The following is a 26,799-nucleotide window of genomic DNA, read 5'->3' as shown; positions in this document are numbered from 1 at the left end:
TCACATTACTTTCCATGTTTAATTTTATTATCACTCTATCACTCATTATCACTCATTTAAAAAATTTCTGGGCGTTTTAGTTATTTAGCTACACGTCCTGATTTTTAGGTATTAAACGTAAGCATGTTCCAATAAAGGAAATAATTTTTTAGGTACATTAAAATTACTCCACCCTTAACATTCACACATAAACTGTTTTTACTTTTCTATCTTCATGATCCATTCTTGTCCATATAAATTCCTACTCTCCACAGACATAGCATAACATTGCTAACATTTAATAGTCCACTATAATTTTCTTTCTTAGTATTATACTATGAACTATTTTTCTATATTTCCACATAGCTATTGGGTCTTTTCGATGGCTGCAAAACAATCTATCAGGTATTCACATCTGAGTTTAAATGATTTAATCTTACTCTTCATAAATGTGTTCCTCATTCTGTGATTGGTGGTCATAATTAAAGGTGACAACATTATTCTTTGATATGGGTTACTTCGAATATGTTCACAGGTAGAACCAAAACTCCTTTAGTTAATTCATCAGGAAGCATTATTAAATCCCTTAATTTGTCTTCCTTGTTCTATTTCTCAGGTGAGGATTAAGTGGACTACAATGCAATCTTATTCAAAGCAGTCTCTTACATTTCTTTTTATGCAGAAAATACTCAGTAATTCAAGATTGCATCACTGCAGTGCAAGCAGTCTAGGCTGTCAGCGTGCCCTCTAAAACAAGAGCCGCGCCTCCCTTGATGTCAACTCGTCCATCAGAACGCAGGGAAATTGTCAGTTCTCCTCCCCGGTTGGAACACTGAAAGGCTGAAGAAAACATAAAACAAGTCACAAATCAAGATAATTTTCACCCCTTTAATTAATAAGACATAGTGAAAGACTGATTATTATAAGCTCTAGAATCCTCCCAGGTCAGTTTAAAGAATACATTCTTTCAAACAAATGAAAACAAAATAAATGAACAAACCAAACACATAGACACAGAGAACAGAGAGTGGTTACCAGAAGGGGAGGGGCAGGCTGATATGTGCGGGATCAAAACGCCTAAAGGAGATCAACTGCATGATGAAGGATGCTGCTGCTGCTGCTGCTAAGTCGCTTCAGTAGTGTCCAACTCTGTGCGACCCCATAGACGGCAGCCCACCAGGCTCCACCGCCCCTGGGATTCTCCAGGCAAGAACACTGGAGTGGGTTGCCATTTCCTTCTCCAATGCATGAAAGTGAAAAGTGAACGGGAAGTCGCTCAGTCGTGTCTGACTCTTAGTGACCCCAAAGGGAAGTCGCTCAGTCGTGTCTGACTCTTAGTGACCCCATGGACTGAAGCCTACCAGGCTCCTCCATCCATGGGATTTTCCAGGCAAGAGTACTGGAGTGGGGTACCATTGCCTTCTCCGTGGTAAAGGATAGAAAATACATTTTTGATAGTGAGCACACTGTAGGATGTATAGAAGCAGAAATACAATATACATGAGAAACTTATTTAATGTAATAAATCAACACTGTCAATAAAAACCTATTAACTAATTTTTTAAACAATGTGTTCCTTCATCTGTTCATAATATTGCCTAGCCCACACCGTTCTCCTGAGGACTGAGGCCACAAACGCAATTTGATACACAAAGCACACAGCTCTACATCTTCCCTTCCTGAGCCACTTCCTCTATTACTTCCTGTAACGCCCCAGACACACCCTAACCGTAGCTTCCTCCCTGGCTCCATCTAGGTCTAGGAGTAAGCAAGCACAAGTGAAAAGATAGAGCCTAGGACTAAAAGGCTAAAAAGATAAAGAGGGGGTGCTCTTGGGCCCTTTAGAGAAGGCCCCGTCTTTCTCGAGGTCTGAAAAGGACAAAAGGAGTTCCCTGCTCATTGTGGATAGCAATCAACCACACTTGTCAAGCAAACGTGAGGTACAGCCTCAGGCTTCTTGAGCTTAGGGAAGTAATTAGGCTCACAATGGAAAGAGAACAGCCACCCTGCTATCCCCAAATCAGGGTCACAGATGCTTAACCATCCCACTAAGTAAGAACTTCTGTCCACTAAGGTCAAAATTCTACTTCGATTGTGTAGCCTGTTCTGCATGTGGTACTAGCTGTGTAACCTCCACTGGCTACCATCTATTGTCTCTGTCCTGAGCAATGTATTAATCACTAGGAGACTTGGTTCCAAAGCAATTTGTTTTATTTAATCCCATAATGGGACCCTGGTAATCATCCAATCTCAACTCATCACATTATAAAGAACCTTTCTGGGCCAAAATTACACACCTAGTTAACTTTATTCAGCAAATACTTACTTGGCACTTAACTGTATTAGAAGTGTGTCTGTGCTTTGGGAGAAACAGAGGTGGAAAATGTTTGGGGGGGCGGATGTTGAGCAGAAGATTCAGGGTGAAGGAATTCAAAACCTTTAGTTTTCATGTGGGTAATAGTTAACATTTTTGTTTGATAGTTAACATTTTATTACATCTTCAAGTGGATAGCATATATGAAAAGGAATACTAGCTTAAAGTTTAGCAATTTTTTTTTAAATTTGAAAAAGAACTGTCCTACCGTGCAAGTCTTTCTTCCCCAGTTGCTCAGACCAGTAGCTACTGAGAACAGTATGTGCAGACCCTTAAAAGAAGTGAAAAGTTATGTTACAACAATCCCAAAGAAAACACGAGCAACTCTGCTACATTCATAAAGGATCAACTATCCAGTTTGAACCTTAGACAACTTACTCATTATGTTGGCCATGACTTCTGCAAAGTGGAATTATGAATGGGAATAGAAAGGAAGACATAGAATTTATGGATAAGCTCCTTCAAAAGACATATCTGCTGCATCTTATACTTTCTGAAGGCTGAATTAAACTGCAGGCTTTAATTCTTGTCTATCAATTCCTTGTCAGTCCATGGTAGGAGAATTAAGGCTTTCACGTAAATCTGTCTACATCTATCAAGGAAAAACATATCCTTCCTCCTAAGACGCACACGCAAAGAAGGGTGGGAACTCTGACAAAAGACCAAAATTTCCATGAAGACAACATTCCCAGTTTTTGGTGCCAAAAGAGCTTTGTTTTAGTGAGATATTTTTTCACAGGATTGTGCCCTAGGTGTAGATCAGAGAATAAATACTAAAATGAAGGAACAAACTGCTAAGTAATAACTGACAGGCAAGTATTTGGGAGAGGAAAGGATGGTTTGAAAAAGGTTTCTCCTTCAGAAAAATGTACTAAATACTATGGGACAGGGTGCCCAGGCATCCCAGGATGCCTGAGGCTGCCCTGGTTTCATCACTGAAGATCCCTACTCTGAGAAGTCCTTCAGTCTCAAGCAAACCAAGACTGTTGGCCATCACTGTCCAAAAAGCTTTCCCACTCTAGAAAAGCATAATTCCAGGGGGGACAAACATTCCCTCTGTGATAATTAAAATCTTTGGGAAGCAGCCACGCATGTGTAAATCCACTCATAACTTCTTATCCATCAGCTTCCTCCAAAAAGCATTCCCCGCCTTTTGCTGCTCAGCCCACTTTTATCAAGAAGGATGAAAGTAGGAAGCATCACATTCTTGCCAACTTTTTATTTCAACTCTCTGCTTCTGGCTTGTGGAAGATCCTGAATTCCTATGTTGCTGAACCCATTCCACTCACTTAGTGAGCAGGTGCGGCAAAGGAGGAGGGGAGGAAGAAAAACGCTATTCCTGTCCCTGTTTCCCACCTGCAGTCCAGGACTTGGTCCTTCAAAGACCAAATCTTGGTCAATGATCACACAGGCTGGCCACTGAAAAGCACAAAGGACTTTGGGAATATAGTGGACATTGGCCACTGGATTTTGCAACAGGTAGCTCTAGAAGTGTTGGCTCAAGGAGCCAGTTTTATCGTTAGTTGTTAAAATACCTAACAGCTATTGGCCACTTACCATGTGCCAGGCACTGTGCTCATTATGTTTTGTGTTTAACATGCATTGTGTTTACACAACCTATGAGGTATTATCCATATTTCATAGACAGGGAACAAAAGCTGTGAAAAGTTAAATCATTTACCCAAGGTCAACAGCTAGGAAGCTAGGACGCAAACCCAGCCTGTCTGATGCTAAAATTTAACCTTGCTATATATTGCCTCATTAACACTGTGTTTTTCACAAGAGACTTCAGTGAAGGGATGGGGAGGGGAGATAGGGAAACAAAGGCAGCTCAAAACCCAAACAACCCGAAAGCTCACTGTGGAGGGCACTTAAACAGCGGTTCTCCTCCTCCTCCACTGTTTAGCTTTCCTCAGGATTCAAGGCAAAAAGTACCTGTTACGGGGTCTTCAGCCACACCGTACCACGGAGCAAAATATCTGGAGTAAAAGTCAAATGCTTGAGTCTGCCCACCAGGCTCCCCCTTGAGGGTGAGAATGAGTCCTTTCACCTTCCCTGTGGTTTCCACTTGCAGCAAATTCTCTGTATTCACTGTCAGGCTCTCCAGAAATGACCTTGTTCATAAACAGGATGGATTAGGACAAACCCATTCCACAGACTACCCATTCCCCAGACTCCATAAAGCAGGCCAGGCTGCAGCTTGTCCAGTGGCTCAGCAGTAAGCGAGGAAGAGCAACTACAACCTTCCTGCCCAGGAACAGAACACTCTGGCAGTGTAGATCATGGTTCGACTGAACATGGCACAGCCAGATCAAGCCAGAGCTATGAATCTGGTGCCCTCCCCCACAGTACTGACAAAGTCAAAAACCTCATTTACCTGTTGTAAGTATCACTGAGCCGGACCAGGAGCTTTTTGGTATCTGGGGAATAGCGAACATCTTGAACCAACGTGTCACCAATGGCAGTCTATGGAGACAGACCAAAACTTCCTCAGAAGTGTGTCTTGGGTCAAGTCCTTGGAGAACAATCTCTCACAAACATCTGCTTTGTGCCAGGCACACCCAACATCTCCAGTCTCAAGAGTTTCAGGTCAGTTTTAGGATTCAAGGTATTTCTCAAAGAAGGCCAATTTCATGGTGTTCAGGAGCACTTGGACCTTAATAGGGGTTAAGTTTAGCCTCTGAGAGCCAAAGACAGGCCTTGTTCATATATGTTACTATGAGACTCGACACACAACTCCTTCAATTGGGTATTTTCCCCACAGATAAAAAGATTCAGGGAGGCCCAGAATCTCTCTCTCACATACACACACTTTGACCCAGGACTGAGGAGCCCTGGAGTCAAAGCTCTGAATCACTACTGTCTACTAACTGTAGAGGTGGGGCTTTATGCCTGCTTCTTAGAGGAATGGGATTCCCTGGTGGCTCAGACAGTAAAAGCATCTGCCTGTAACGCGGGAGACCCAGGTTCGATCCCCGGGTCGGGAAGATCCCTTGGAGAAGGAAATGGCAACCCACTCCAGTACTCTTGCCTGGAGAATCCCATGGATGGAGGAGCCTGGTGGGCTACAGTCCATGCGGTCGCTAAGAGTCAGACACGACTGAGCGACCTCACTTTCACTTTTCATTTCCATGCATTGGAGAAGGAAATGGCAACCCACTCCAGTGTTCTTGCCTGGAGAATCCCAGGGACAGGGGAGCCTGGTGGGCTGCCGTCTATGGGGTCGCACAGAGTTGAACATGACTGAAGTGACTTAGCAGCAGCAGCAGCAGCAATCTTCTTTAGGGGCTTAGAAGCTCTAGGTTCCATGGCCAAGACTACTGAGGGTAGTGCCTGGAAGGTCTGCCTCTGTGACCACTGCTGACCAATGTCCCCCCTCTAGATATGGTGACTCCTACAGCCCAATCCCATCTGCTCTCCAGGCCTCCAAATCTCTCTGAAGGGTCATCCAACCCTTCTCTGCATGGATTCTTATGTCAATTTGAAAGTTTAATTCTCAACTGAGAATCTTATTGACAGTTTCTAGGAACAAAAATGACAATGCATGCATGCTCAGTTGTATCCAACTCTGCGACCCCAAAGAATGCAGCCCGTCAGGCTCCTCTGTCCAGGGATTTCCCAGTCAAGAATATTGGAGTGGGTTGCCATTTCCTACTCCAGGGGGATCTTCCCAGCCCAGGAATCGAACCCTTATCTTCTGTGTCTCCTGCATTGGCAGGCAGATTCTTTACCACTGAGTCGCCTGGGAAGCCCAAAATGACAATACTCACGATAAATACTTTTCATCATTCCCATTTTACAAATGCTGACCCTGAGGCTTAGAGAGAGCAGGTTAAGTTCTTTCTATCATGAACAAGGTCTACCACTGTAAAGATTTTCTGTTTTTTTGCCAATATGCTTAAAGCAATTCATTTATGAATTTGGCTTGTCTCCCAAAACCGAAGCCATAGGTGAAGCTGAGTGTAAAAGTAGAATCCATGATACTTGCTTATATTCTTTGAAAACTTAAAGCAAAACACTAAAGAGATAACAAATGCTGTATTTGAAAATTCACTAAGAAATACCCATTACTACCTGTAACAGGCCATTTCCCAGAATAATTTTTTCTCATGGCACCCTTGGCCTGGTCCTGACCTGGGCCCTTTCTGCTCTAAAACCTAAGCACCTGGCTATCCAGGGCTGCTCTGGCCTTCTAGAATCTCCACAAGACAACTGTAGTGCCTACTGCCCTGGGTGACAGTGAGAATTAAATGAAATAATGCATTAAAATGCATGGTACTGCACAGAACAGACTCTCAAAAATATTCTTTATCATCATCATCATCCTTATCATAAAGCCCCATCCCCACACAGACCCTTTGAGGAGGCTGCTATATATATCTTGTCTTCTCTATTGCAGTACCCTTGCTTTTCTGCTCTCTTGCATCAAAGCACAGCCCCGTCATCTCAGCCTTATTCTCCACTGAAGAGATCAGGACACAGACTGCTGCCAGGCTGTTTCCATTCTTTTCTTTCACTCTCAGCCTGCCACATGGCACTCTCCCCTCCCCCATCTTTCCATGGGGGCTAATCAGATAATGAAGAGTTAGGGAAAACTGGTCAATCTTTTCACCAAATAGATTCAATATTAAAATTCAAACCTGAAAGGCACCATGCAGTATTCACCCAAGCTTAAACTAGAACACTTACATTGGTAGAAGGTCTATATTTGAGATCAAATACAACAAATCTTTGTTCAAACAATTACAGATGATCAAATCCCACGGCTCAAGTTTGACTCTTTCACGAACCTTTATCAGGTCCTCCACTTCGTGCAATTTCTAGATCAGGAAAAAAGACAAAATCATTGTAAAACAGGCACATTGTATACAGTGTGTGGCAATAATTTTAAAAAGCTGACCTGGGGATGGGCTGGATAAAGAGGCAGGTCCAGGACGATACCATCCTCTTCTTTTCTGGCCTTCAGTTCCCCACTCATAGTGACAAAGGTTAGAGTGCTATTCACATTTTCTGGCCAAAAAAAGAATTTTATTTTGTTAAATGTTTGAAAGGAATCAAGAAATAGAAAAATAAACTTTGTTATATGGTTGCATGTCTCTTTTGATCACTTTTAAAAGATTCTCTGGCAGTGTCATTCATTCCAGTAAAGCGGTCCCAGGTTTGGGTTACTGGGGTCTTAGTGGAGAAAACTCTCACTGGATTCTAACTTGAGAACCAAGAACATAACTGATTGGTCTTGACATCATGCTGTGCTCTTGAAAAAATTATTTAATCTCCTTAAACCTCAATTTCCTCATCAATAAAACAGGGTAGTAATTAAACTTATACTAATTTCATTTTACCAATAAAATGGTAAATAATTAAACACAGCTTATAGGGTTGCTATAATGTTTTTTAATGTAGATTTTTATATTTTTATATACTCCTACAATAGAGTTTATAGAGTTATAAACTACTAGTTTAACTTATGCCAAAAGGATGACAAATAGAACATACAGGTTTTATAAACAGTCTGATATGAACAAATCAATTTTACTGTAAACAAGCCAAACTATATATAAAATATTGATTTAAAGATTAGATCACAAACCCTGATACAATATCCCTTCATATTACTGATACAACTTGGGCCACTTATCTCAGAGGGGATAACATTTTTAGTGAAAACAAAGATTTATGACTTAACTCTTTTCCCTAGTATTTCTGTGAACATATCTCAAAGGTGAGGAAATGTCACATTGCTGATTAGCTTTCACAGAATAAAATTTATATTCTGAAATTCAAAGTTTTAGTCTTCTCATTACAACTGGTGTAAGACATCATTATTTACAAAGCATTTTCTCATCTAACCTCAGGCCTACCCTGTGCAAGACTATCAGGACTTTCTTTGTTGCTACTACTCTGCGGTTCAACTTCACATGGTGTTCAGTTCTGCTTTCTTGGACTTCCCTGGTGGTCCAGAGGTTAAGAGTCTGCCTGCCAGTGCAGGTGACGTGGGTTCAACCCCTGGTCCAGGAAGAACCCACATGTCACTGTAGGGCACCTAAGCCTGAGAGCGGCAACTACTGAAGCCCATGTGCTCTAGAGCCTGTGCTCCACAACAAGAAAAGCCCCCAAATGAGAAGCCTGTGCACTGCAACTAGAGAGGAGCTCCCGCTTACCACAACTAGAGAAAGCCCACACAAAGCAACGAAGACCCAGCACAGTCAAAAATAAGCTAAGTCATTCAAAAAAATTTTTTAATTCTAAAAAATAATTAATTAATTAATTTAAAAAATTAAAAACTTAAAAAAAAAATTTAAATTCTGCTTTCTGGTACAAGGGACATGGTGGGTTGGGGAGCAGAAAAAATTCTTCTTTCTTTACTCCACTAACAATGCTAATCCTAAGAATACTGCCCCTAGTCCTCCCAGCATGCCAATGAGACTGCTTCCAGGGCAAACGTGGCCTATAAGACCTTCACTTATTACCCCCATCTAAGTAACTCCCAATTACAGGAAACTAATCAAACTAATCACATGGACCACAGCCCTGTCTAACTCAATGAAACTATGAGCCACACCATGTAGGACCACCCAAGACAGATGGGTCACGGTGGAGAGTTCTGACAAAACATGGTCCTAGAGAAGGCAAAGGCAAACCACTTCAGTATTCTTGCCTTGAGAACCCCATGAACAGTATGAAAAGGCAAAAAGATAGGACACTGAAAGATGAACTCCCCAGGTTGGTAGGTGCCCAATATGCTACTGGAGAAGAGTGGAGAAATAACTCCAGAAAGAATGAAGAGACAGAGTCAAAGTGAAAACAATGACCAGTTGTGGATGTGACTGGTGATGGAAGTAAAGTCCAATGCTGTAAAGAACAAATATTGCATAGGAACCTGGAATGTTAGGTCCATGAATCAAGGTAAATTGGAAGTGGTCAAATAGGAGACAGCAAGCGTGAACATCAACATTTTAGGAATCAGTGAACTAAAAGGGACTGGATGAGGGAATTTAATTCAGATGACCATTATATCTACTACTGTGGACAAGAATCCCTTAGAAGAAAAGGAGTAGTCCTCACAGTCAACAAAAGAGTCTGAAATGCAGTACTTGGGTGCAATCTCAAAAATGACAGAATGATCTCTGTTCATTTCCAAGGCAAACCATTCAATATCACAGTAATCCCAGTCTATGCTCCGACCAGTAATGCTAAAGAAGCTGAAGCTGAACAGTTCTATGAAGACCAACAAGACCTCCAGAACTAACACCCAAAAAAGATGTTCTTTTCATCATAGGGAACTGGAATGCAAAAGTAGGAAGTCAAGAGATACCTGGAGTAATAGGCAAATTTGGCTTTGGAGTACAAAATGAAACAGGGCAAAGACTAACAGAGCTTTGCCGAGAACACACTAGTCATAGCAAGCACCTCTTCAACAACACAAGAGAAGACTCTACATATGAAAGAAAGAAGTCGCTCAGTCGTGTCCAGCTGTTTGTGACCCCATGGACTGTAGCCTATCAGGCTCCTCCGTTCATGGGATTTTCCAAGCAAGGGTGCTGGAGTGGGTTGCCATTTCCTTCTCCAGGGGATCTTCCTGACTGGGGGATCAATCCCGGGTCTCCGCATTGCAGGCAGACAATTTACCGTCTGAGCCACCAGGGAAGGCTTCCAAATCCTAAAAGATGATGCTGTGGAAGTGCTGCACTCAATATGCCAACAAATTTGGAAAACTCAGTGGTAGCCACAGGACTGGAAAAGGTCAGTTTTCATTCCAATCCCAAAGGATGGCAATGCCAAACAATGTTCAAATGACCACACAACTGCACACATCTCACACGCTAGCAAAGTAATGCTCAAACTTCTTCAAGCCAGGCTTCACCAGTACATGAACCATGAACTTCCAGATGTTTAAGCTGGATTTAGAAAAGTCAGAGGAACCAGAGATCAAATTGCCAACATCCACTGGATCATCAAAAAAGCAAGAGAGTTCCAGAAAAACATGTGCTTCTGCTTTATTGACTATGCCAAAGCTTTTGACTGTGTGGATCACAACAAAATGTGGAAAATTATTTAAGAGATGGGAATACCAGACCACCTGACCTGCCTCCTGAGAAATCTGTATGCAGGTCAAGAAGCATCAGTTAGAACCAAACAAGGAACAACAGACTGGTTCCAAATTGGGAAGTCAAGGCTGTATATTGTCACCCTGCTTATTGAACTTATATGCAGAGTATATCAGGAGAAATGCCAGGCTGGATGAAGCACAAGCTGGAATCAAGATTGCTGGGAGAAATATCAATAACCTCAGATACACATATGACACCACTCTTATGGCAGAAAGCGAAGAAGGACTAAAGAGCTTCTTGATGAAAGTGAAAGAGGAGAGTGAAAAATTTGGCTTAAAACTCAACATTCAGAAAACGAAGATCATGGCATCCGGTCCCATCACTTCATTTCAAATAGATGGGGAAACAGTAGAAACAGTGACAAACTTTATTTTTTTTGGACTCCCAAATCACTGCAGATGGTGACTGCAGCTATGAAATTAAAAGACACTTGCTCCTTGGAAGAAAAGCTATGACCAACCTAGACAGCCTATTGAAAAGCAGAGAGATTACTTTGGCGACAAAGTCCGTCTGGTCAAGGCTATGGTTTTTCCAGTAGTCATGTATGGCTGTGAGAGTAGGACTACAAAGAAAGCTGAGCACCGAAGAATTGATGCTTTTGAACTATGATGTTGGGGAAGACTCTTGAGAGTCCCTTGGGCAGCAAGGAGATCCAACCAGTCCATCCTAAAGGAAGTCAGTCCTGATTATTCATTGGAAGGACTGATGCTGAAGCCAAAGCTCCATTACTTTGGCCACCTGATGCAAAGAACTGACTCCCTGGAAAAGACCCTGATGCTGGAAAAGATTGCAGGCGGGAGGAGAAGGGGACGACAGAGGATAAGATGGTTGGATGGCATCACCAACTCAATGGACTTGAGTTTGAGTATGCTCCAGGAGTTGGTGATGGACAGGGAAGCCTGGTGTGCTGCAGTCCATGGGGTCACAAATAGTCGGACATGACTAAGCGACTGAACTGAACTGAAGTAACTCCAAAAAGAACTTCTTTTTCAAATCCCCCACTCCCCCAGTTACCCCTCTGTCATATCATCCTGGTTACTTCCTTGTTTGACTTTCTGTTGTCTACACTTTTTCATGGCTGCTTCTGTCTCTACTTTGAGGACATTTCCAGGCATCTCCCCTCTGCCCTGTTCCCACAAAGCCCTGATCTTTATTACACCAAGTGTAGATGAGATGGGAACTGGTAGGATTAAAGTACTGCATCCTTTCTTCACAGGGTAAATGTATATAGTTTACCTCATGAATATTTAAAATTCAGGATAAAGAAGCTTCTATTGTGAAATGAATTTCAGTGTGCATGGGGACACATTTGGGGAAAAGTATGTCTTTTAGTTCCCCAGTATTATGTCATGTTAAATACCTATTCTGCCTTACAAGCCGTCCTCCTGTGTTGGTCACAGAGACCAGAGAGCTCCTATTTAAAAGAAAATGGTAGGACTTCCCTAGTGATACAGTGGATAAAAATCCACTTGCCAATGCAGGGGACATGCGTCCAATCCTTGGTCTGGGAGGGAGGATGCCATAGAGGAATTAAGACCGCATCCCACAACTGCTGGAGCCTGTGCTCCGAAACAAGAGAAGCTGCCACCAGGAGAAGCCCATGCACCGCAACCAGAGTAGCCCCCGCGGGCCGCAACTAGAGAAAGCCCGTGCACAGCAACAGAGACCCAGCGCAACCAAAAGTAAATCAATAAAATAAACTATAAACAAAAGAAAATGCCATTTCAGAGAACAGCAACTATGGCTATTCAACATGCCTGAAAAATCAAAGTGTTCTTGAAGGTTGCTGTTTTTGTTTCTACATAATAAATCATGTGAAATAAACTTTGCAGTCTTTATACCAGTCACTTTGGTTCACAGGAAAAAATGTACGAGAGTTTTTAAAAATATTTCTATTTACTAACTGATAAGTTCATAAAAGAAATCATATTACTTATTTTGTGAAACAGCACAGCTGCAGAAGCCAGGGTAGCGTGGCCACAGAGAGGAACCTCACTCTGTGGTGTAAACCATCTTAATCCAAAGCAGGAACCTTCAGAGGGGAAAAACCAAAGAGAGACAAGATCATTTCCATACAAAGGGGTTGAAAGTTTTCATTTTCTAAACATTGCATTAGCGTAATTAATCACTGAAACATGTTGTGAAAAGGAGGAGCAAAGTCTAGGCAAGACCTCTGTTGCTGCTGCTGCTGCTGCTGCTGCTGCTAAGTCACTTCAGTCGTGTCCAACTCTGTGCGACCCCATAGACGGCAGCCCACCAGGCTACCCCATCCCTGGGATTCTCCAGGCAAGAACACTGGAGTGGGTTGTCATTTCCTTCTCCAATGCGTGAAAGTGAAGTCGCTCAGTCATATCTGACTCTTAGCGACCACATGGACTGCAGCCCACCAGGCTCCTCCATCCATGGGATTTTCCAGGCAAGAGTACTGGAGTGGGGTGCCATTGCCTTCTCTGAAGCAAGACTTCTAGGGCTCTGCAATGCTAGATCTGGATCTGAAACATTCAAATTCATCAGCATCTGCTCCCTTAGATGAACTGAAAATCAAATTAGAAGCTCCCCCACCTTCCTTATCTGCATGCAAAGAATAAATGGACATTTTTCTTAAATATTATTCCCCCACTGGAAAAACAGTTTCTGGTACCATTCAGGAATTGTTTTAAAAGAAAAGAAAAAAGTGTATTTACTTTGTGTAAAGTTGTCATTTGGGTGTAGCTTTCGGATAAAAGCTGTTTCAGAGAGGTTCATCTCCTTTGCAATTTTTTGATGCAAGTCTTCATCCAGTTTCTAAATTAGAAGCAAAAGGTTAGTGAGATTCCAGAAACACAAATCAGACTTCCTTGAACAGCAACTACCACTAGTAAGAAAAAAAAGTTTATTAATATTAAAAGTTATATACTTTAAAATTTTTTAATGTAAAAAAGAATTTTAAAAAGTCATATACTTTTATTTTTTTTTAAAAGTCATATACTTTTAAAGTAAATAATCACGAAGAAATTTAAGGCACTTTTATAAAGATTGTTTTTCAGAAATCCATGCATGTAGCACCATGTGAAGAGCTGTGGAAGCTAGAGCAGATTCTGAAAAACCTACCGGCCTGGGCTATCCTTTGTCAGATTACTATCTAGTCTATCAGAGAGATCGTGCTCTCTTCTAAAAACAATTGTTACAAACAGAAACTCCACAGTCTGTCATTCTGTTGGATGAAGAGATGTTAGGTGCCCACTCTGAGCAGACTGGACCACCCTGACCTCATTTATGCATGTTACACTCCCTTTAATGAGTCAGGCTCAAGTCAGAGATCACCTCCTCCAGGAAGCCTTCCAGACTGCTGTCTCCTTCCCAGTCCTTACACCACCTGAAATTATCTACTATGCCCCTTTACTGGCTGTACCCCCAACCTCTGACTCAGAGTTCTATGAGAGCACCACTGTGCTACTTTGTTTTGTCCTGGTTTAGAGCAATGCTTGTATTTATCCTGGTATGGTAGGAGCTCAATAAACATTTGCTGAGAGAATTCAGTATTCATTTAATTTGCATTTTTAAAACACTCAACATAGATATTTTTATCCACTTACAGATAAAAAAAATTAAACACAAAAAGTTTGTGTAATATCCTAACAAATATACATGCATATACACATACACACATTCCTCTTAACTCAAGGAAAAAAATGGGTTGAAGCATATATTTTCTTTTTGAGAATGAAAATCAATTTTTTTAATCAACAAGATGCTCACTACTTATATTCTGAATTCTAAAGAAATCTCAAGATATTAATTATATTCCAATAAAAACTAATTATAAAAAGAGAAATCTCAAGATAAGATAAATGCATTTTTGCCTTTGCCAAACTTATTGTTCTTGAGCTTCTGAAACCCAGAAATAAGAATTGAAACTTTATTCTAATATGTTCAGAATTTACTTATCTGAGTTACGTCAAGTTAAACATCCTTGTCTTTTAGTTGACTCGAACTCTTTTTCCGTGTACTCATACAACATTACAAAGATGTTTACCTATTGAAGTTTGTGTATTGAGAAAAGGCATATAAGACACAAAACAGCAGTTACGAAAAATTAGTCATAACTTCTTAACTATCAGCTGATGTAAAAATCCTCACAGGAGACTTACTAAGCTTTTCTTTCTTTTCTTTTTTTAATCATAATACAGCCTTTTGCTTTTATTTTGTATATTTACACAGTATGTTCCATCTCTACAGTGTCAGTTCAGTTCATTCACTCATTTGTGTCCGACTCTTTGCAACCCCATGGACTGCAGCACGACAGGCTTCCCTGTGCATCACCAACTCCCAGAGCATACTGAAACTCATGTCCATTATGTCAGTGATGCCTTCCAACCATCTCATCCTCTGTCTTCCCCTTCTTCTCCTGCCTTCAATCTTTCCCAGAAGCAGGGTCTTTTCCAAAGAGTCAGTTCTTTGCATCAGGTGGCCAAAGTATTGGAGTTTCAGCTTCAACATCGGTCCTTGCAATGAATATTCAGGACTGATTTCCTTTATGATTGACTGGTTGGTCTTCTTGTTGTCCAAGGGACTCTCAAGAGTCTTTTCCAACACCAAAGCTCAAAACATCAATTGTTCGGCGATCATCTTTCTTTATAGTCCAACTTTCACATCTATACATGACTACTGGGAAAACCATAGCTTTGACTAGATGGACCTTTGTTGGCAAAGTAATGTCTCTGCTTTTTAATATGCTATCTAGGTTGGTCATAGCTTTTATTCCAGGGCTGCTGCTGCTGCTGCTAAGTTGCTTCAGTCGTGTCCGACTCTGTGCGACCCCATAGACGGAAGCCTACCAGGCTTCTCCATCCATGGGATTCTCCAGGCAAGAACACTGGAGTGGGTTGCCATTTCCTTCTCCATAAGCTTTTCTTAAAAGAGCACTGTATTCAGAATCTGTAGAAACTCTGTAGCCCTACAGAAAGAGAAATCACTTAAGAAATTGATACTTATTTTCTGAAAACCCAAACAGAACACAATGAGTTTTTGTTTGTTTTTTACTTACCATTTTTCTTTCAAAAGATTTAATCCAATAATGCATATAAAGCACTCATCAGAGTGCCCAACACATAATTAAGTACTTGAAAAATGTTACCTTTTTACTTTGAGTGGCTCAAAGTCAGTGCTTTAACTTGACATACTGTACTACCTCCCCATAACAAAGAAACTATTATTATCCCTTCAACATGCTACAGGCAGAAAAACCAATTTCTATCAGATAAAATGGACTCCTGCAACATTTCTGAGGAAAAGGAGCCATCAATCAATTACCCATGCTGCGCTGAGCCAGCAGCATCAGCACCACTTTCAAGGGAATTTGTCAGAAATGTAGAGTCTCAAGCCCCACCCCAGACCTTCTGAATCAGAATCTCCACCTTAAACAGAAACCAGATGATCTGTGTGCACATTAACGATTGGGGAGCCCTGATGTATAAGAGTTGGCCCTGGGTTCAAGAGCCTTAGCCTGTCAGCTGAGGAGTCAAGACAGATACAGAAAGCAGCAGTAGGCCACACCAAAGAGTATGTAACTGAGATATATGGATTTTAACATTAAGTTCCCTAGGACTTTAAAGGTGAGGACTTGAGCCGGACCTAGCAAAAGGTCAGATTTGGGTGAGCTGGACAGGAAAAACTGGGCAAAAGTTTTGAATTAGAGATGCTTCTTGGGCAAGTCACTTGACTGCACTTTGCTCTCCTCTCGTTATATCTTTGATTCTCTAGGATTCTGCAAGTTGAAGTAAGGAGAATTAGGATGGTAGGAATGAAGTGGAATGAGCACATGTCACACCTGTGGACACCTGTGGGGCTAGGGAGTGAGAAGTCCTACCTGAGTAGAGGAGATTGAGTGCTGCTGGGGCCAACAAGACAATGTTCAGAAGTGAGCTCAAGTTGCTTTTCCATGGTTTGTAGAATGTTCTCCATGGAAACTGGCCTACCTGCCCATGCATATAACACCTTAATGAAACTGGGAGCCATTTAATTTCCTAGGGCTGAGTCTGCAATCATCAGTTTCAAAGGTAACTGAAGGGCTGATGAAGAAAAACATGGATTTGTCTCCTTGACTGCAGGAACCTGAGTGCTTGCCAGTCCTTCCTCTATCTGATTTGGCCAAACTTCCTATCCTTGTCCTTCCTTTCTTTGCCTATTGCTTCCCTCGACCTTTAGGACCAGAGTTTCTAAAAGTATTAAAGAGTTTCACATTTTAGCTAAGATTACCATCTTTTGGTAGTAGATTCCTTTGCAAATGGGCTTTTTTGCACACCAGTTAAAACACACACTCCACTGACCATCAGCTCTCTAATCCTCTCTGGTTTGGTATATTTCACCAGCTACAATTTGAATTTCTGTCCCAGGACACTGAAAATACATCTGCTATTTGCCGGAGGTGCCAGAGACAATAAAAAATGTGATAGTCGCAGCCCTCAGTATGCACCACCAAGTGGCTGAATTTCTACACTGGAACCAAAGAGCAAAATAATGGTGAATCATGAGAAGATTAACATTGCTTCAACTTAGAGAGCTTTAGGGGAAAAAAAAAGAATGAGACTACATTCATTAACAATACTGAAGTTTTGTATTGGAACCAAAAATATAAAATGTTTCCATTTTACACTATAAGCTTATTTTCAAATGTAACACACAATAGTTACAAGCTGAACCAATAACTGTTAATTCTCTTGCTTTAATATCCATTTCTCTTTGCCAATCTCACAAGAGTCAAGTTTCCAGCAGTAAAAAGAGAGCCATGTTTGTTTTTCTGAGTTGCAATGCACTGTGTTGGGACACTGATGTTCTATCAACCATACAGCTCGCAAAAGATTAATAATTAGAAAATCACAGTAAAGTTTTAAAATACTCCCACCTTGTGGCAGTTTAGAAATATGACAGCCTAAACAGGACAGTCTCGCTCTCTGTCTGTTCATTTGTCCCTCTGCTTTCTTTCTAGCAAAGGAAAAGCACTTGGATGTAGAAAGTTCTAAATCATTCAGGAAGAAACAGGAGGTTCCTTCTGAGACACTGGGTTTCTGATTGCAAAGTTATATCCATACAATGCAGCACTCAAGCTGCAAGTCATCTTCAGTTGTTCCTAAATACTTTGGTCACCTGATGTGAAGAGCTGACTTGTTGGAAAAGACCCTGACGCTGGGAAAGACTGAGGGCAGGAGGAGAAGGAGATGACAGAGGATGAGATGGTTAGATAGCATCATCGACTCAATGGAGATGAGTTTGAGCAAGCTCTGGGAGAGACTGAAGGACAGAGAAGCCTGGCATGCTGCAGTTCATGGGGATGCGGAGTCAGATATAACTTAGCGACTGAACAACAATGGATCTTATATGCCTTGTCTCTCCAGCTCCATCATAGAACCTAAAGCACATACTTGCATTGCATGCCCTGCCCATTCCACACCATGAGTGAAAACAAAAGATCCATAATCGTTGGCCAAGACTTCCCCAGTGGCACAGTGGATAAGAATTCACCTGCCAATGCCCGGAACACAGGTTCGATCTCTGGTCCAGAAAGATTCTACACGCCACAGAGCAAGTAAACGACAACTGAAGCCCTTGTACCTAGAGCCTGTGCTCTGCAACAAGAGAAGCCACCTCAATGAAAAGCCCAGGTACCATAACTAGAGAGTAGCCAGCCCCAGCTCGCTACGACTAGAGAAAGTCTGCTTACAGCAATAAAGACACAAATAATAAAATAAACTAAGAAAATCAATAAATAAATACCTGTTGGCTTCTTCTACTAGAACCCCTAGAAGAAGATTCTGCATAATACAATTGATTATACTATCTCCACTTTCACTCAACAGATATTTAGCGTCTCCCGTGTGCCAGGCCCTGGATGTTGGAACAAGTCAGAATAGATTAAGATCTCATAGAATGTCCGGAAGTGAGGAAGACAGGCGTTGAGTGAATTATAAGGCTGATGCATGTTACCAACTGGGAAGGGGCACTGTGGGAGAGTATCTAGTAGTGAATATTCCAGTAGTGAGTGCGTGTGCAAGCTCAGTCATGTCTCACTCTTTGTGACCCCATGGACTGTAGCCTGCCAGGTTCTTCTGACCATAGAATTTTCCAGGCGAGAACACTAGAGTGGGTTGCCATTTCCTCCTCCAGAAGATCTTCCTGACCCAGGGATCAAACCTGCGTCTCTTGCGTCTTCTGCATTGGCAGGCAGATTCTTTACCACTGTGCCACCTGGGAAGCACCAGTAGTGAATATAGTGGGTTAAAGGCATGGACCCTGCAGTCAGGCAGACGTGGGGTGGGATTCTGAAGTCAGCCACTTAGATAAACTGCTTAATCTTTCTCTGCCTCTGTCTTCTCATCTGTAAAACGGGGATTAATAATAAAACCTACTCATAAAGTGGTTGTGAGGGTGAAATGAAATATGAAAACCAATATGAAAACCAATTAACACAGTATGTGTCTGGCTGAACGTGCCTGAAATCACTGCCCCCAGCTAAGAGTTTTGTTCCAAAAGTCAGTTAGGGTACTTGGGAAGCAGAGATTACCACACTAGCATTTCCTCTTCCTTTGCATTGCTCTCTTCCTTCAAATATTTGGCAAAGAAAAATGCTTCAGTGTCCTGGAAGAATCTTCTCTGCACTCTGCATCCTTCTTCTGAGCATAAAACTGAGATACAAGGTTGCAACTCTCTAGAAACCCCAGGAGTCTCTGACCTAGTCTGGTCACACTGAGTCAGTAATCCTCTCTAAGAAAGGATGCCAAGTGTGGAAATGGCCACTGCATGTGAGTTAAAGCATGGATTGAACTCAGGATTGCTTACACCTTTTTTCATTTAAATACATAACCTACCAAGCTATAAAAGTGGCTTTTGGTTATACCTAACTTTACCCAGGAAAACCAGAAAAGCAAGTAATTTAGGAACTAAAACTAAGCTTTCCTACTTAAAAGTGTGAAGCCAATCCTCCTTGCTGTCACTGGAAATGATTATTAGTGTTTAAAAGAATAAAAATGCACATCTATGAGCATCCCATTTGATCCTAGCAGTGTCCCTCTCATGGTAGATAGCCAGGAAATGCCAGCTGAAATGGAATAAATGTATACACTGGGCCTTGAAGTTGTTTTTATGGATAATTTAAACAGGAAAACTCCAGAATAAACCTCTCTTTAGACAAGGTATCTTTTGAAACAATGGTTCTCAACTGGGGGCAATTTTTGATTGTCATGGCTCAGGGAGTAGGGGAAGACTACTGTCATTTAGTGGGTCAAAGCCCAGGACCTGAAAAACATTTTATAACAGGCATGACACCTCACACAATAAAGAACTTCCCAGTCCAAAAGGTTAATTACACATTTGAGAAGCTCTGCCCTAAAAGCACACACACACACACACACACAATCTTAAGGTTTTGTTAGAATATGAGGGAGAATAAATATGGGCTCCTTACTTTTGCTGGTATGTTATTTTCACTAACTAGTAAAGCAGGTTTACAGGACAATAAACCACCTCTTATCACTACCACAGCCCGATAACCTATTCGAATAGCTGATCAGGAATTCCTATAGCTTTTAACACAGCTGTCATTGTAATGTATCTATTTCATTTTTTAAAATATTGTTTTTATACACTTTCTATGTCTAAGTGAAAACTCACTCCAGTATTCTTGCCTGTAGAATTCCATGGACAAAGGAGCCTGGCAGGCTACAGAGTTGCAAGAGTCAGACACTTAGCGACTAAACCACCACATATAGTCGTTACTGTAAAATTGTCAGGCATCGGAGAACAGCCATCAGCTTTTAAAGTTTTAAATATTTTTTTCAAATATCTGTTTCATATTACTTACATTTAGCCCTTAATCTGTTTTTGCTTTCACCTAATACACAGTGTTCCTCATGTGAAGATTTAAAAAATTGACTTGTCTAGGGCTTCCCTGGTGGCTCAGACAGTAAAGAATCTGCCTTCAATGCAGGAGACCTGGGTTTGATCCCTGGATTCGAAGATACCCTGGAGAAGGGAATGACTACCCACTTCAGTATTCTTGCATGGAGAATTTCATGGACAGAGGAGCCTGGAAGGCTATAGTTCATGGGGTCGCAAAGAGTCAGACATGACTGAGCCACTAACACTTTCACTTCTCTTTCACAGTGTTCCTCAAGTGAAGATTTGAAAAATAGACTTATCTAGAAGGGCCATGACAAAACACTTGAGAATATTGTAGAAGTTCTGGGAATGTTGTTACCCAGAAAGTTTTCCTTGTCTTCCAGCAGTCTGTTATCAAGTATTTTAAAAGTTCAAAGTACAATTATCTAGTCTTTAGTCTGTCTACCAAGTTTTTCATAGTATCATCTCAGTCAAATTTTAAATAATTTTAAACAAAACAAAATGAAAAAGAATGTTCCTTTGAAACCCTGAACTTAAAATCTGAAGTATTTTCTCACCCATAAAAATGCAAGTTGCTCCATGCTCTGGTCCCCAGGGAACCTAGTACCTGGTCTTTCGGCCTCTGTGGTGACTATGGGAAAATGATCAGGTTTATGCGTCTATTTCCCCTGCTAGACTCTGAGCACCTCAAGGACAGGCAAACTTATTGGTCTCGGTACCTCCCGTCCCTACCCTAGAGCCTGGCCCACAGCAGGTGTCAACAAACATTTGTAGAATACATAACGACAGGCTACATGCCTACTGAGTTGTGGTCAGCATTATAAGGCTTAGTCCTTATCTGTCTCTGATATTTCCTGAGTTCACTTGTGTTCTTTCTAGGTGCTTCAAGTGCCCGCTGTCTCTAGCTGTGGGTAAAAAAATTCAAAGGGCGGAACAACACTTTCTCCTTTCATTTCATTTTAATGTTTATTGATTATGCACTGGAGAAAGTGCTAAGTTAACCTTCAGGAAAGGAGATCCTCAAGTCTACAGAATAGAAAACTAGCAAACCAATCTTTAAATACCTATTCAGTTGTCCTGGACCAGGTATTAAACCAGCCTCATCTCACAGGTCTAAGGCACAGAAATGAACTGAGAGACGCTAGAGAGCATCCCTGATCGCAGACTTCCTTTTCTTCCTTTCATACTGAAGCATATTGCTTTGAACTATGCTAAGCTTTTTGTTTAAATTTATATTTCCTAGTTTTTCCAAATATATAAATAATATGCAAAATATATTTTAATAGTGAAAGAGAGAGAGAAATCCTAAGTCTGGAGTTTAGTGAATGTACTAGAGGTGAGAAGGAATACATTGAGGAATAATATTAATTCCTGGTAAAAATTGAGTGCATAAATCACTTAAAACTTTTTTCAAAACTCTTCTAGAATATTACATGGGAATATGGGATAAATACACTAAGGCTTTTTTTTTTTTTTACACTAAGACTTTTGACAAGTAGATTTAGTCAATTCCACAAGCCCTTGATGTGAAGCTGTGTGTGTCATATTGCTTCTAAAGGAAGTTCAGGATTTAGAATCCGGCTGTTAGCTATTCTCTCACTATTACTCCGAAGTTCTTATGTTACTTGATAAAGTCTATTAATGTTATTACTTTCTGCACTGTGTGGTTGGAAAATGCCAGCCACAGGGCTGCATAATGAATGCATTGTTAAGGTAAGATGGGGACTTTGATTACCATATTGCTGCTTTATTTGAGGGAGAAAATAAAATATGTCAGGACTCTATTAACAACATTCACCGGTCTCAGTAAAACCGCAGCTATTCTCCATGTTGATTTACACTAGAGTCACCTGGGAAGCTTTAAAAACCAGTGCTGCTTGGGTCTCACCCCCCAGAGATTCTGTTGTGACTGGTCAGGCACAGGAATTTTTAAACCACCTCAGGTGATTTTAATCTGCAACCAGCTTGATGTTTACTGCCCTGGAAGGCCCCAACTTAATAAGACTTACTCAAGATCATCAACCGCTCACTGCGTAGTTGACATAAGTCTCAGACACTCTGCTCTAATACTAACTGCTCTGAGTGGAAGGGTACATTGACTTGTTTCCTACTACCCAGGTAACAACACAAAGCAGCTAAGGTCAAGGAATATTTAACTATTCTGTTAATACTTATCTAACCAGAGAGCCTTTTTCCCCCCCCTCATTGCACCATGTAGCATGTGGAACTCCCCCAACTAGTGACTGAACCCATGTCCCCTACACTGAAAGCTGGAGTCTTAATCACTGGACCACCAGGGAAGTCCTCAAAGAGCCATTTTTAAATTGAGATTTTCAGTAAACTGAGTTCTCACTATGTTAGAGCTTAATTCCTTTCTATCTTCCTAGTAAATTACTTAATTCCTTGCAAAATGTCTCATCTTTTTGGTCCAGAAAAGAATTTCTAATTGTCTGAACTATAGGTAAGGTTAAAAATACACAACTAGAATCTTTTATGCTAAATGTAGTATCAGCCATATTCAGTCACATAAAACTCATCTAATTTCATTGTCTTCCACATTTGGTGCTAACTAAATGAAAATCCAGTGGCTACAATGGATGAGCTTTCTTTTTTTTTTTTGGTCTAGGGATAGAATCTGTGCCCCCTGCGGTGGAAGTCTTAACCAGTAAACCACCAGGGAAGTGCCACCTACTCCTGTTTTTGGTATTTTTTTTTAATTGGCTCTAGTTCTTCTTTACATAAATCTTAATTTTCTAGACATGCCCATCCATCTAGATATAAGCAGTCTTATCATATAATTTGGTTAAAATCAACTTGCAGACATGAACATTGTTGATACCATTTGACAGAGAACACAACCCAGGAAGGTAAGCGAACAAGTGGGTCTGATTTTTTTCTTTTCTTTTTTTTTTTTTTAAGAAAAACTTGGTTCTACAAGCATCTAGGATTTCAGGCACTGTACTTCAAAGCAAAATACTACTTACATTTTCTAGGAGGCAAACAGCAGCCGGATTCCCACAAAATGCTTTTGTTGTGAATGCATCTGCTATGAAAATAGGGAGCTTCATTTTCTTTGTAAGCTGTTTCTGCAAACTCTCAAAACTGTTTGTAGACTGCTTTCCCTTTTACTGCTGCAAAAAAATCAAAAAGTTAATGTTTTACTTGATGCAAAGAAACAACTAACATTTCCAAGTACAAAGTCAATTCTAATACACCTGCATTTAAAGATAAGTAATCCTTTGATTTATTTTAAGCCTCTAGATTGAATTTGCTTTAAAATACTGGATAAATAGAATATTTTCTTTTCATAGTGTACATATACTTAACATAGTTATATTCTTAGAGTAGCCAAAACTAGCATAAACTATGTTGTTAGTGAAGTATGCAAAACTTCCAAAGAGCATATATGTTGCTGATAGTTTACCAATGAATATTAGTGCCCTTTTAAAATGATGCATTTTTTCTAACTATATAAAAAATGCCCATCATAAAAAACTTGGAAAATCAAAAAATGAATCATAACCATGCAAATCAGCAATAATTTTTTTTGGACTTAACATAGTCAAAGGAACCTCATGTTTTAATTTTGTGTTATTTTATAAATCTGCAATTGGAGACTTTTTGAGCTCATGATATAGAGGTTAAAATTAAGCTTTTTATTATAAGAATAATACTTTCTCTTTACTGAAAACCTATAAAATACAGAAAAATGGTGTGGGGGGTGTGAAGAATCTTCTGTATCTTCATGCTGTGGAGATAAACTGTTCACATTCTGGGTATTTCCTTTGCTTTTACTAGAAAGCATGGATTTTGTCATAGGTAGGGAAGAATTCCTCTCTCTCAAAGTTATAGAATTTTTTTAAAACTCAGCAAACTATGGGGTGTTTTGCTTAAATATAAAAGAAATTAACCCATCCTAACACCTATCTCTTGTTCTCAAGGAGATGAAGATAAACAATGGCTAGGCAGCTCCCAGATCTACAGAGTTGTTTTCTTTTTCTTTTCTTTTTGTTTATTATACAAGGGTTTTGCTTAACTTTCTTGCCAAATTGCCTACTTTTTTCTGCCTTTTTTTTAGGTATAACTGATATATTACTTTCAGGTTTACAATATAATGATCCAATATTCGTATATATTAGGAAATGACCTACCACAAAAAGTCTAGTTAATCTATCACCAAACATAGTTACAAAAAAAGGGTTTTTTTTTTTTTCTCCATGTGGTGGAAGTTTGAAGATCTAGTCTCTTAGCAACTTTCAAATATTCAGTACATTATTATTAACTATGGTCACAATGCTGCACATGACATTCCAAGAACTAATTTATTTTATAGCTACAAGTTTGTGCCTTTGGAGCCCTTTCAAGAAACTTGGGTAAGTCTGCACTTTTTGACCTCCTAGAAATAATAGTATTAATATTTAAGATACAGTTTTTAATCATAATTTTTAGCAAGGAATTCTAGCCAGTGAGGAGACCAATGTAGAAATTATAAAATATAAAATACAAAAGGAAAAGATATATATAAAATGCTTAGGAACACAAGGAGAGAGCAATAACTCTTCCCAGGAGACAGTCAGAGGGAGCTCCAGAAATGAGCTCCCAGAGCTGTCATCCAGAGATGACATTTGAGTGAGTCCAAAAATACACACACACACACACACACACAAATATCCAGCGGTTCCGTAAGGTGGGAAAGGCATCTTGGGTAGAGTGCATAGATTAATCCCAGGCCAAGCAATTTGATATAGAAATAGATATGCAAGAGGAAAGGAGATTGCAGAGATGAGGCTATCGAGATCTGCTGGAGTCAATGTTCATGAAGGAGCAGATATATGTAGACTTATAGCTGATTAATATGGTTGTACAGCAGAAACCAACACAAGATTGTAAAGCAGTTATCCTCCAATTAAACTTAAAAAAATTTTTTTTTAAAATAGATAACCTACAAGGACCTACTGTACAGCACAGAGAACACTGCTCAATATTCCATAATACAGGCTTTCCTGGTGGGCCAGTGGTTAGGAATCTGCCTTGCAAAGCAGAGGATGCCGATTTGATCCCTGGTCTGGGAAGATCCCACACGCCAAGATGCAACTAATAAGCTCATGGGCTACAACTACTGAGTCAACACACACTGCCGCTACTGAAGCCTGCACACTCTAGAGCCTGGGCTCCACAAGAGAAGCCACCGCAACGAGAAGCCATCACACTGCAGCTAGAGAGTAGCCCCCACTCTCCGTAACTAGAGAAAGCCCTTGTACAGCAAGGAAGACTCAGCTCAGCCATAAATAAATAAATAGATAAAAGTATTCTGTAATAACCTAAATGGGAAAACAATCTGAAAAAGAATAAATATATGTATATGTATAACTGAATCACTTTGCCATACACTTGAAACTAACACAACATTGTTAATCAACTATGCTCCAATATAAAATTTTTTAAATGTTAAAAAAAAAAGAAAGAAATTCAAAATTCAGTTCAACAGCTACTATGTGGCAGGCCAACTCCAAAGCTAGGTACCAGGGAGAGGAGAGAGTCTCATGAATGAGCCATATGCCTCTACTCTGAGAGTCTAATCTAGTTTGTTTTTGAAGATGTCTCTCTTTTTTCTCTCTCTCCTTAAAATTAATTTCGGTTTCATTTCTATAAGAAAAATGCAGACTTATTTGATGGGAATTGTGTTGGATCTGTGGACTACCTTGAGTTGTAAAACCATTTTGAAGATCTTCTTTTAATCCAAGAACATGAGTATATGACTGCTAAGCTGCTTCAGTCATGCCCAACTCTGCAATCCCATGGACTGTAGCCCACCAGGCTCTGCTTCTCCAGGCAAGGATACTGGAATGGATTGCCATGCCCTCCTCCAAGGGATATTTCCCACTCGGGATCAAACCTGAGTCTCTCATGTCTTCTGCATTGGCAGGCAGGTTCTTTACCACTAGTGCCATGTGGGAAGCCCCAAGAAGATGGGTATATCTTTCCAAAAGAAGAAAAGAAAAGGGCAGGCTTAACTTCCTCCTGAATTGCTGAGAGAAAATTTGAGGCAGGTAAAGTTTAAGCAACTTGCCTTTCTTTACCCAGTAAATGAGCTTGCACAAATTTTGGCATCCTGGTCAATCCAATGGCTGGTCCTGAGCTGCAGCTTTCAGGCAGAGCTCTGTGCACTATCCAGCAGGGTGTTTTTCAAATGATCCAAAGAATTTAATTTATCCTTCTCTAATTTCACTTACATTCCATTAGGATCCCTAGTATGGCTTTATATGCCCCTTAATAATGGCAAGCAAATAAGCTGTTTAAATAGAAGTCAATTACTCCCAGAGGGTACCTCATAAATCTAAATTCATATGATTTCTAAACTATTCACATATGTTTTAAAACTTTTTTAGTTTTTAATCATCAATTTAGTGTATGAATAGAACCTTTTAATAAACAACAGTGGCACCCCACTCCAGTACTCTT

At 40.4% G+C, this 26,799-nt stretch overlaps 1 protein-coding gene and 1 long non-coding RNA gene across 4 annotated transcripts; one reads left to right on the top strand and one right to left on the bottom strand.

Annotated features, from left to right (window-relative positions):
- Window positions 1-23,435, bottom strand: PBLD (phenazine biosynthesis like protein domain containing). 3 transcript variants are annotated; one of them, XM_086382752.1, is made up of 9 exons: window positions 23,322-23,435; window positions 13,149-13,248; window positions 12,398-12,496; window positions 7,254-7,363; window positions 7,144-7,173; window positions 4,731-4,819; window positions 4,289-4,467; window positions 2,562-2,624; window positions 1-819 (listed from the first exon to the last, which is right to left on the bottom strand). In XM_086382752.1, exons 1-9 carry the CDS (start codon window positions 23,403-23,405, stop codon window positions 707-709), a joined length of 867 nt encoding a protein of 288 aa, XP_086238878.1. In that variant the 5' UTR covers window positions 23,406-23,435; the 3' UTR covers window positions 1-706. The 3 variants fall into 3 exon arrangements, with proteins under 3 accessions (XP_086238878.1, XP_086238882.1, XP_086238883.1); XM_086382756.1 differs by lacking the exon at window positions 12,398-12,496; XM_086382757.1 differs by lacking the exons at window positions 12,398-12,496; window positions 13,149-13,248.
- Window positions 23,107-25,407, top strand: LOC147343016 (uncharacterized). Its single transcript, XR_015157112.1, has 3 exons — window positions 23,107-23,204; window positions 24,671-24,710; window positions 25,275-25,407. It is a non-coding gene; the product is annotated as an uncharacterized LOC147343016 (long non-coding RNA).
- The last annotated feature ends 1,392 nt before the right edge of the window (window positions 25,408-26,799 follow it).

This window comes from Bos grunniens, chromosome 28 (assembly GCF_055505025.1).
Source record: "Bos grunniens cultivar Pamir isolate PY7600 chromosome 28, Bosgru_T2T1.0, whole genome shotgun sequence".
NCBI classification, from domain to species: Eukaryota; Metazoa; Chordata; class Mammalia; order Artiodactyla; family Bovidae; genus Bos; species Bos grunniens.
The sequence above is the reverse complement of the archived record's forward strand: the minus strand, read 5'-3'. Positions and strand labels throughout refer to the sequence as shown.